General features: G+C 48.8%; 2 protein-coding genes and 1 long non-coding RNA gene across 4 annotated transcripts; 1 reads left to right on the forward strand and 2 right to left on the reverse strand.

The window, feature by feature from the left end:
- Window positions 1-1,742: 1,742 nt before the first annotated feature.
- tdh (L-threonine dehydrogenase) lies at window positions 1,743-5,158 on the reverse strand. The gene is made up of 9 exons (XM_088362070.1): window positions 4,996-5,158; window positions 3,736-3,913; window positions 3,519-3,561; window positions 3,375-3,445; window positions 3,153-3,302; window positions 2,906-3,078; window positions 2,739-2,829; window positions 2,392-2,661; window positions 1,743-2,302 (listed from the first exon to the last, which is right to left on the reverse strand). Exons 2-9 carry the CDS (start codon window positions 3,902-3,904, stop codon window positions 2,163-2,165), a joined length of 1,107 nt encoding a protein of 368 aa, XP_088218196.1. The 5' UTR covers window positions 3,905-3,913; window positions 4,996-5,158; the 3' UTR covers window positions 1,743-2,162.
- Window positions 5,159-5,602: 444 nt separating this feature from the next.
- LOC148381348 (uncharacterized) lies at window positions 5,603-6,509 on the forward strand. 2 transcript variants are annotated; one of them, XR_015854393.1, is made up of 2 exons: window positions 5,603-5,746; window positions 5,902-6,509. It is a non-coding gene; the product is annotated as an uncharacterized LOC148381348 (long non-coding RNA). The 2 variants fall into 2 exon arrangements; XR_015854392.1 differs by having other exon boundaries at window positions 5,617-5,746; window positions 5,839-6,509.
- Window positions 6,215-10,647, reverse strand: mtmr9 (myotubularin related protein 9). Its single transcript, XM_088362068.1, has 11 exons — window positions 10,567-10,647; window positions 10,057-10,275; window positions 9,871-9,979; window positions 9,674-9,799; window positions 9,369-9,542; window positions 9,086-9,303; window positions 8,731-8,892; window positions 8,510-8,651; window positions 8,218-8,438; window positions 7,985-8,136; window positions 6,215-7,143 (listed from the first exon to the last, which is right to left on the reverse strand). The coding sequence occupies exons 2-11, from the start codon at window positions 10,236-10,238 to the stop codon at window positions 6,980-6,982; spliced, it is 1,650 nt and encodes a 549-aa protein (XP_088218194.1). The 5' UTR covers window positions 10,239-10,275; window positions 10,567-10,647; the 3' UTR covers window positions 6,215-6,979.
- Between the last annotated feature and the right edge of the window lie 284 nt (window positions 10,648-10,931).

The following is a 10,931-nucleotide window of genomic DNA, read 5'->3' on the forward strand; positions in this document are numbered from 1 at the left end:
CTGCACTTGAATATGGCCTCTTGTTCTGACCCCCCCCCCAAAAAAACAGCCAAGCGCAGTCCTTTGGCTCAGCTGGTTTCCTGGACAATATTCTTGTCCCCCTTTTTATGTAACTGGCTATTTGCAAGGCGACATTTTGGCCTTAATGCTTATGATTTCAAAGTATGATTCACAAGGCGAGTCCAAGGCGTCTCCGTTGGAGCTCACTTGGACATATAATTTTGGGTTGTTTTGCGGCCTTAATTGTCAAAATAAATTCTTCGAGGGGATGAAAACAAACTGCGCTCTCGAGTTACTAAAATGTAAACGAAAATGTTTGCCTCTGTATCAAGAAGCACGGGGCAATAACAAACAGTGTAGACTTCCTGGATAGTTGAAGTCGTCCAGCGAGATTCTGCAGGAATGCTGGATGCAAGCGTTCTTGGACAGCTGACCCAAAAGAGGTGGATAGACAACTAAGCCAGTGGAGCAAAAACACTTAGTGCACTTTCACTCTTCTCTATTTAGGTGAACTTGCAGAGTAACTAGGTCCTGACCCACTTTGAACTGCAACAAGTTTTTATTATGATTATTTCTTTATTATTCTAAAATGAATGTGACAAAAACTCCTTGGTGGAAGCTCTTGAAAGCAACAAAAAACGGTCAGTTGTCATCGTGGCTTCTCTCTAACATGGAGTCTGCTTTTACATGCCGACCCCACGGGGTGGTGACGGTTGTGTGGGCCTCCGTCGCCACGGCAACAGGTCTACTGCACTCAATTGTTATGGATCTCTCGCACCCCCCTTCTCGTCTGCTCCCTTGTAAGCCTGGGCACACAGTGGGAATCTTCTTACAGCCGCCGGAGCACTGGGAGCGTTCCCATTGGCTGACGGGAACCAAGCCTGCGGCTTACATAAGTGCCTTGAAAAGGAAGGACCCCCCCCCCCAGTTCAACCACCCCGATGACCTTTGTTGCTGCGTGAGAAACAAGCCCACCACAACCGACTTTGCGTCTTTTCTTGGAAGGCAACATTTAGACCTCAGAATGTTCAACCAACGTATACACAACTCACAATTTGGGCTTTGCAGAACAAAACAAATACATGGAAAAAAGTTATCGTAATAAGTATCCAAGCCCACTAGCTAGCAGTGTCATGTTTTCAATTGTATTCTTTTTTGATACTATAAAATGGTCCAATGGCTTGCTACCTAAAAGCTACGGAACTTTTTTTCCCTCTGAACCTGTTTTGAAGGCCATTCAAGAGTCACTCGTTCACCAGCGTGACTGCTCATGGAATTAATTTCAAAGTCAACTATTATTGTCGAGGCACGTGTGATGCTTCTCATCTGCGGTGTGGGTTCGTCTTTGCTTCACATGCACACACACGCGGAAAGCCTCATGGGATTACATAAACTCCTGCGTCAAGATCAAAATAGCGCCACATACTAACCTCAAGTAAACTGGTTGCCGCCTGTCAGACTTATAAAACCAAATCAAAGTCAGGCTGGGAAAGTTCCACAGTTGGCCAAGAAAACGACGACGTAGCAAAACTAATAATGAAGCTGCTCGTTGTGAGCTGTGGCCATCCCAAATTTTGTAAGAAGAAAAACCTCAACAGGTGTGCAAATGTCAAGAATGTTCCCAGTGCACCCAGTGCACGACTAATTAAGAAATGCCAATTTTGCATATCGGCTCTTTGAAATATTTCAATTCGAAACCATCAATGTCTTGTAAATCAGGATAAAAATAGAAATGGGGCCAATATGCCAAAAAAGTGGTTTATTGTCCACAAAAATATTGTAACAGCAGAAAAGAAACAAATAAAGCAGTTTTTCCCTGAAAATAACTCATTGACAGAATGTTGACAAGCTTTTCATAACCATTTACACATCTCAGACAAAAAAAAAAATCAATTGGAAATATTAAGAGCTTTCACTGAACACCAATAGAAAGAATAAATTATATTGTGGAGTAAACAAAAGAATTCTGCAAAAGTATTTCTCAGCACACCTCCTTGCACAGGATTGCTTTTTCTAAAGGGCACCGCGAGCGAGCGAGAGAGAAAAAGAGAGAGAGAGAAAACGACTATGTACACAGACCACCTCAAGTGTGTATCCCTCTTTGGTCATTCTATACACTATGTACAAAAAAGCTGCATTAGCTTAGCTCAGGTGCCGCGCGGCTAGTTGGCGTGGGCCATGCGTGTGTCGCCGCTGAGGAAGTTCAGCATGGTCTGCACCAGCTCGGGCAGGTCGTAGTCGTGCTTCCAGGCCCAGTCGCGCTTGGCGTTGGAGTCGTCAAAGTCCATCGGCCAGGAGTCGGCTGCGGGGAGGGAGGGAGGGAAGGAAGGAACGACCGGGGTTAAGGCACATTTTTTGCTCACGCTCAGCCTCACGCAAAGTCCAATTTACCAATGGCCTGCCGGACGGGGTCCACGTTGTACGAGACCTCCAGCTCGGGCATGTGCTTGCGCAGCTCCCGCACCAGCTCCTCGGGCGAGAAGCTCATGGCGTTGATGTTGTACGTGCGCATGCTGAGCGTGTCGGCCGGCGCCTCCAGCACCTCCAGGGTGGCGCGCAAGCAGTCGTCGATGTACATCATGGGAAGCCTCGTGTCGGGCCGCAGGAAGCACTCAAACTTGCCCGTCTTGAGAGCGTCGTGGAAGATCTGCACCGCGTAGTCTGGAAACCGTTCAATCGACGTGAGCGCAGGGAATAGACGACTAATAAAAAGTCATTTGCGAGAAATCATCCCTCACCTGTCGTGCCCCCGCCGGGCATGGAGTCGGCGGAAATGATTCCAGGGTAGCGGAGACAGCGGAAGTCCAGGCTGTAGCGATGGTGGTAGTACTGAGAGGGGGAGGTAGAGGAGTACAAGCTAAGCCTTCAATCCTTGACCACCAGCTGAATGCATCCTCCATCTTACTTCGCCCATGAGCTCGGCGTGGACTTTGGAGACACCGTAAATGGTGCGGGGCCTCTGCACGCACAGGTCGGGCGTGGGGTTGCGCGGCGACGTAGGTCCGAAAGCGCCGATGGTGCTGGGGACGAACAGACGCAGGCCGTGTTCGGCGGCGATGTCCAGGATGTTGTGGAGGCCTGACCAGCCACGAGAGGCGCGAGCGGTTAGCCAAACTCCCGAAAATAAAGACATTTGCGAGCCAGAGACTCACCGGTGATGTTGACGGATCTGGCCAGGGCCACGTTGGCCTCGCCCACGGCGCTGAGAAGAGCGCTGTAGTGGACCAGCCAAGTGATGCGGTTGTTCACCACAATCTCCCGCAGGTTCTTGTAGTCCAAAATGTCCGAGTAGATGAACGGGCCTGATGGCGACACGGCAGACCGACAAAATTGACACCTTGCCGATTGATGACTTTGAACCTTAGCTTACATACCGCTGTGGAAAACGCTGCTTGACGGCTTCCTGATATCGGACAGGATGACGTTGTTTTTTCCAAACCGCTTCCTGAAGAGCGAGGCGAGGCGAGGCGTGTTACACAATCACCACACGCACACAGCGGCCCAAAAAGGATTCTTACCGTAAGAGTTTAGCGAGCCCCACGCCGAGCTGTCCCAGGCCACCTGCAATGGACAGTTGACAGTTGAGCTCCACAGAGAAACCACAAATAACTCAAAAGCCAAGATGAAGCTGAGGGTCTTTTGTTCCCAGCTGGCGCACTACTCGGGTTGTTGCCTTGCCAGCCCCCGCAACCCACTGACCTCCTTACTTCAATTTTCACTCACTCACTCACTCACCCGTGATGAGCACCTTGGGGTGGTCCGTCTCGGAGAAGGACACCGAGTGGAAGCTGGCGTCGGACGTGACCTGGCGTGGCGAGAAGCTGATGGAGCGCACCGCCACCGCCAAGGGCCGGCAGCCGCACGCCTGCTTGGCCACCTTGCTGAGGGTTCTGATGACGACCATACTTGTAACCTGTAAGGGTGGATTCATATTTCATCACACTGGGTGGAAAATACATTTGACTGCTAGCGTTTGTGCATCTTTGAAAGGCCCTGTTGTGACCATGTTTTGGCCACACGGGATCTTTTCCGTGTCTCCAGTCACATCTCAAGAATGCAAATATTGACCAAACTAATGTAGAAGCGGCGGTGGACAACATGCTCACTCACATGAGTGAAAACATGCAAGCTGCATTTTAATATGAACAAAACATACAGAAGTTACTAGTTAAAATTCTACAAATGTAGTAAATTACATATTGACGTGGAGTTTACAGTAATTCGCCCTCAACTAAAGACAGATGACATCATCCATGCATCCATTTTTTTTTTTATTCTCCAAAAACTCGCTGAACTAACATCAAGGACACATGAAATGAACATTTCACCAAATTTCCAGTCTTTCTATTAAATGTTTCTTTTATTTGACCATTTTCGCGTATTACCACTATTTTTATGGAACATTGAAAGACTTTAAGCTCACCACTAAGCATTTCCATTGATCACACGATATTTCCATCCAGTTGACGCGTTTTTGTTTTGGTGGGACAAAGTACTCACCGTGTGTATTATGCAGCTCCCGCAGAAGGAAAGAGAGGAGGAAGTAAAGTAGTTTTTATACAAGGCTGCCCTGCCTTTGGCGGCGCCCAATCAGCAAGCGAGGGCGTTTATTAGAACTGCGACCACCCAAAACATTACGCAGCAGCTCCTTTGTGTTCGCCTTTGAATGGGGCACAAGCTGGTTGGGTGGCAGCGTTTGCAGAAAAACGCCCCACGCGCATGACGCATAAAAGAGGCTGACGTGGTGCAAAGGAGCCCACCACCATCACCCCCCACCACGCCATGTGCGCCCCAGTGTTGAGAAATGTCGACGAGGCCAAAACGGACGTGGCTTCAAATCATGCTAAAAATTGACATTTAAAAATTTGGACTCATTTTATTTCTTGGCGATCGCAGTGCGTGTTAAAAACAAGGAAGCGCTCGAACGCGCACGTTCCGATACGGAAGATTGAACTAGAAAATCAAAGTGTTATTGTTGAATTTGTGCGTACTCACCAGTTATCGATGCAGTCCGACTGGCTTTGGAGTTGGGTCTAAACGAGTTGGGCGTGTGTCGTGATGCTCTTGGTGTTATGTGAAGCCAGTGTTGCATCAGCTGCTCTTTATCACAGGCCATCTGCGTTCGAGGGGAAGCCGGTCTGCTCGCTGATTGGTCGACGCCCGGAGGTGCGCCGCAGGCTGGGGCGCTGGCCGCGCCCATATGACGTCACGGCGGACTGGCGTCCGTCCCTTATGCTTGTTTACTCCCTCCTCGTACAAAAACCACTTTTTCCCCGTCACATTTGCATTTCTACTTTGTATTATTTACACAACCCCTATTTGCAATGATGGACTGATTCACTATTGGCCGATTTTTGGCAAGTTTTAAAGAGCCACAGTGCTGGGTTTTTTTTTTTTAGAGGAGCTGTACTACATTATATTGCCTCACCAATGCTTTGATTAGTTGTACAGATCCTTTTTTGGCTCGTTACAGTAGTCATTTTATTGTTTTACTTATTGCATCATTTATGGCTTTAAGACCTTTGAAGTGTTTGGGAACACAATGTTTGCCTTTGTGAAATAATAAAAGCTTTTGTGTGCCCAGCGTGCCTTTTAATCAATGGCAGCGTAGCATAATAAAGTCACTTTTTTGGAATGAATTCAATTAGCCATTGAACGTGATTTTGGGGAGGTGGCATGTTTTGGATCTTCTCAAAAGTGCTCATTTTGGAAATGCTAAGATTCCTTCTGACGGCGACCATTTTATGTAGGTAAACTATTCTCTCTTTTTTATAATCTCTCTATCCCCTCAAGCACCTCAAAGCACTTTGTCCGCATGAATTTCCTTTTTTACAACAGACAAGTGCCCGTCGTCCAAGAAAAAAAAACATTTGACATTGCTGGTGTGTTTGCACTTGATAGAGGACAGCCAAAGAAGCGTGACAGTGTTTAGGCCAGTGGCGTGAACTCAAAGGGGCGGGACTATGGTCAACGCCAGCGTGTGAGTCGACAAACCGGCGCACGCGTTTTCCGCCGAAGCAGAATGACGAACCATCCCGTAAACACCCCCCCCACGAGTTAATCAGTAAGCTGACACACTTTTTCCAAAAACAAAGTTGTGTGTCACAACCTTCACGCAGTCCTTGTCGGTACGTGGAGGACGGATGTAAACAGCAGCAGTCACACGGTCCACGGCGCCAGCTGATGCATGAAATGCAGAAATGTTCCTCCGCCATTTTCATCACTTGAAACTTTTAATAAGTGCGGCAAAGACAAGAGCACATGAGGCGTCATTCTGTCGTGTAAACATAAAGCAGTACAATAATTTCTGTTTGCGCAAACACAAAAAAACAACTATTTGCATAATGTGCATGTGGGAACTGGAAACAGACAATTTGAATTTTAAGCACAGGGAATGTTATGCCACCATATTTGAGGATTGAGGTGTTGTGTAACATCAATGATTGCAATTCAAATCAACTTTAAGCTGCACGGTAAAACATAGCAAAAATAAAATAGCTGGAAAATAATCACATTTTCTTCTTTCTCCATGACCTGCGTTGGTCAAACAAATTAGTGTTCCGCAGCGATGCTCTGAGATGACGAGCGACTCGACACTCGACAATGTGACGAGAACACCGAACGTGAAGTAGCGGCTGCGATTAACTTTGGACAATCAAGATGAAGCGTAAAAGCGCCCACTCACTGACCCCGCCTACGCTCGCTACGCTTATGTTGCCGCCGCAATAAGTCATCTTCTGCCTTATGGCAGCCAATGGTTGCTATGGCGATCAGTGGAATGCCCCCGCAGCAACTACTTTACGTTCTGTAGGACAGGTTATGTGGGTCCGTCCGCTGTCGTGTGAGGAATGTTTGGCGCGAGCAAATGAACGGCGATGCAAAGAGCAGCCAGCCGTGTGATGTCAACAGAAAACAATCGCATTGATTTGAAAGTGGATGAGGCGCGTCTGGTTTTCTACCTGCTGGCGGGCGGGCGCTTCTAGGGCGTTTGCAGGAGCGGATCTTGGGTCTCCAACTGGGCCAGCTGCCGGCGCAGGAGGTTGACCCGCTTCTGGAGCTCTTTGTTGTACTCTATGATGTGCACCATTTCCTCGTGGGCCTCGTCCAGGCCCTTGGACGAGCGGTTCCAGCGGAGGAACACTCCTGGAACCAAACGCAAACAAACCAAAAAATGCTTAGCTCACAAGGAAGTCATCCCTTTTCCTGAATGAAAATCAAATTGAGCAATTGAAGTGCAACAAAGTTTTATTGACGCAGTCAGTAGCTGCACCTGTACGTCATAAATGTTCCTCATGACTTGCGAGCTATTTTTTATGAGGCGGCCATGAATACCGGCCGGAAATGTCAACATGTGCTTTTATTGACTTTATCGCAGCTCGCAGGCACACAAGGGTCTTTGTGTTTATCCAGAATGTGTCAGGTGGAAAACAAATACACGCGGACACAAAAATAAACGTGTGGCGCACGTCTCGAACCGAACGACTCGGCATGCAAATGTATGCACCCCCCCGACCCCTGAGCGCCACAATGTTCTCAGGTGTCGGCTGGCGGGTGAGCGAGCAAGTTCAAGCAACGTGAACAATCCGCAACATGCAAAAAGCGCCGACAGCCATACGAAGGCCTGCCTATACGAACGAACACGTGAGCGCGCCACGGAACATCGAGTTTCGCCACGTACTTTGTTTTTATTAATGCGGTCTCCAATCCAAACCCTTTTTTTAATCTCATCTCTGATGATGTGGACCACAGCTTGGTGATTTGGCCCAAGACATTGTTTTCACTAAAACATATGCGTGTCTATTGATGCTTTCTAACCAAGCAGTTTTGCTCGAAAAAAAATGATGGCCTGATGCCTCACACATGGAATCAAGCTGACTTGAGAAGCCTCAAACATGCCGCATTGGCTCATCAGGACGACAGCGACCCCTTGTGGAACATTTGGCTGACACTTGATCCTTTTTATTGAAAGGGTTTTGCATCTTACCCTCCCACAGCAGCAGGCTCTGCGGGGCCACCGAGGGCCAGATGACCAGACCGTTGGCCTCGTAGAGCGGGTTGCACAGATGCTCCAGCTCCTGCGGCCGATTCACCCACGACCACAGCGACACCGTCTTGTCAGACACCGACAGTTTGGCCCTGTGGGGAAGAACGATGGGGAGGCCTGAGTGAGGAGGACCGAGGGCAGGCGCAGCGCGACCAGTTGCTGGCTTGCTTGACCTCTCTGCCGCACTGTTGCCCAGAAAAGTGCCAAACTGGGAAGCGTACGAGTGCTCAAAAAGCAGCACCAGGAAGGACTCGCCAAACTCAAAGGAACACGGAAACTGCCGGAGGATCTGCCACACGCAGTCCAGGAAGAGCAGGAAGACGGGAGCCTCCTGGCGAGGTTTGCCGCTGGAATAGGCCGACTGGGCGCAACGCTGCTGGAAGGGGTGACCCGCCTGGAGACGAGACAACTGGTCAACTTGTTTGCGTGCTTCCAAATGGCCAGTCTGAAGAGACCGGAGCTCGCCTGGAGCCACTCCCGCTCCACCAGGCCCTGGAAGCCTCGGATGGTCCTGCAGCCCGGATCCAAGATGATCTGAGCCAAGGAGGTGATTTGGAGAGTGGAGTCGGTGCCTTCTGTGCCGTGGACGAGGACGGACGCCCCTTCCCTGAGATGCAGAATACATAGCGTAATAAATGAGCAAACACGAAATCAAAACGGAGTCAACCACGCAAGAAGCACGGAACCTGTCGATGCACTGGGCTGCCAGGCAGGCGGTGGTCAGGATCTCCTTGACGTGGCCCAGCCAGTTGGACGCCTCCAGCTTGCTGAGCCAGCGGTCCATGTTGTGCGACTGGTCGTTACATGCCTCCACCAGCTTGATCAGACTTTCCTGCAGAACACCGAACCTGAAACAAGGAGCGCTCACTGAATGAAGCTTGTTGGGTTGTGCCGAGTCCCACTCTGACCCATTGTTGTCGTATGGTGTTCCAAAAGGTTCAATTTGGGGGCCCCTGCTGTTTCCATTGTATTTGCTGACCCTGGGATCGAACCGAAGAAAATGTGGCCTTGTTTTCGTGTGTCGTTTTAAATGGCCAGCACCTTTCGATGGCCTTGTGGATCCTCCTCCACTGCGGGTAGTTGGCCTCGGACTCGAAGCCCCCTCCTTTGGCTTTAGCCTGCTGGGCCACGTTGATGGCGCGCGTGTCGATGACGTAGCCGCGCTTGCCTGGCCTCAGGGTGGCGTTGATGAGCTTCTCGTCTTCCTTGCACCGCCGCCCGTTGGTGCCGGTGAGAGGCTGAGCCGCTCGCATCATCACCTGCGACGCACATCCAACACTTGAGTTGGCACTCGACACAAAGTCCAGACGCTTTGTTTGCTCACCATGCCGTTCTTCTTGTGGTAGTAGCTGAGCACGGGAAAGCGGCCGCCGTGACGGAACGATGCCGCCACTCTCAGCGAGTCGTCGTCGATGCCCTTGGGCACCGCCAGCAGGGGAGGATAGGATGGGCACACGCTGAAGTCCTTGTTGACTTCACTCAGCCGCCACTCATCTGTCTGACAGAGGAAATCAGAATACAAATAAAGACATCTTTTCAAATATGTTCCATTCAATTTGAAATGTTTGTATTGTCTTGTTCAAGGTGACTCGGGTAGGGCACCCGCCATTGCTGTACTGCATTTCCTACCATGGACTCAAGGTCTTTAAAAGCATCTTGAGGACGGAAACAATTCCATCCATCATGGATAACCTCAAACATGGGCCGGTAGAAGAAAGGGTACATCAGGGAGACGGAATCAAGTGTCGAGAGGGCCTGGAGAGCAATGAAGATGAGCAAAGTATAGCTTCGTTCAAGCTTCTTCTATTCCATGCATTTCTTTTTACCTCAGTAGAGCTAACAATGTTGATACACTCCTCCATACCAGGAATATCCAGCTGGATCACTCTCAGGTCTTTACATTTGACTATGATCCTACCTATTGAACCTACAAACCTGCAAGAGAGTCAATATTTCATGTCATGACATGTCACACGAAACAAAACCGTGACAATGTTCAGTAGAGGAAAAACCTCTTCTCTATGGAGTCAATGTTGGAGTGAAGCAGCCACAGCTCCTCCGTGTTGTCCTGCCTGGAGGAGAGGATGAGGTGGTGGCCCGTCAGGCACAAGGTTCCTTCCACGGTGGGCATAAAGGGCCGATGGAGAACCACCCCGTCCACCCGGGGCGTCTTGATCAACTCTGCAAACTCCATTATTACGCCTGACCACCCGGCAGGTGCAGCAGGCACACTAACGCAGGTAAAAGGAAAGAACAGTCTTATACATGGGCTATTTTCCGCATTGTTCCGTTTTATCTAACGTTCTTGCGTGTTGCTGCCAAGTGACAATAAAAAAATATATTTTTTAATAAAAACCGCTTGCTGCAAGGAGCGAGCTGGCTAATGCTAACTAGCTAGTTAGTAATGACAAATACGGGAAGTATGCGGCACAAATTGTTTGAATGTAAGCTAAAACTATGCGTGTCGCAGAAGGAAAGGATGCACAAGTGTAGTGAATGCGATACATTAGATGTCCAATTACCTGATCGCTTATTTTGCTTGTTTGCCGAAGGGAGTGACGCACGTCCGTCAACAATAACACACCGACTGGAAACAAGTCACGTGCCGAACACTGCAGTGTTGGACTTGCTACTTAAAATTCACTTTAAAATGTTCATCGATGATTGTTATTTTTAATTTTTGTATCCCTTTGTAGTCAGTCGCTACTTTTACTTTTTTAAAGGCATTTTTATGACCAATTTCGTTTAAATGGCTATACCAATTATGGCCACGAAGGGGCAGCATTGGATAACTTTTCTCATTATACGCGCTGCAATGGTGATTTATTTTAAATCAAGTTTATACCATGCAGGCAAATCAAGACAAAGTGGAAAGAAGATGTGTTCG

This window comes from Syngnathus floridae, chromosome 19 (assembly GCF_059516105.1).
Source record: "Syngnathus floridae isolate MCC-2025c chromosome 19, RoL_Sflo_1.0, whole genome shotgun sequence".
Classification (NCBI taxonomy): domain Eukaryota; kingdom Metazoa; phylum Chordata; class Actinopteri; order Syngnathiformes; family Syngnathidae; genus Syngnathus; species Syngnathus floridae.

Coding starts and splice junctions, on each gene's coding strand:
- tdh (XM_088362070.1), bottom strand. CDS start 3,904: ATGGTCGTCATCAGAACCCTCAGCAAGGTGGCCAAGCAGGCGTGCGGC. Junction 3,562..3,735: donor CCCCAAGGTGCTCATCACGG/GTGAGTGAGTGA, acceptor TGTCCATTGCAG/GTGGCCTGGGACAGCTCGGC. Junction 3,303..3,374: donor AAGCAGCGTTTTCCACAGCG/GTATGTAAGCTA, acceptor TGTCGCCATCAG/GCCCGTTCATCTACTCGGAC.
- mtmr9 (XM_088362068.1), bottom strand. CDS start 10,238: ATGGAGTTTGCAGAGTTGATCAAGACGCCCCGGGTGGACGGGGTGGTT. Junction 9,304..9,368: donor ACCACAAGAAGAACGGCATG/GTGAGCAAACAA, acceptor TGTGCGTCGCAG/GTGATGATGCGAGCGGCTCA. Junction 8,439..8,509: donor TGGAGCGGGAGTGGCTCCAG/GCGAGCTCCGGT, acceptor TCTCGTCTCCAG/GCGGGTCACCCCTTCCAGCA.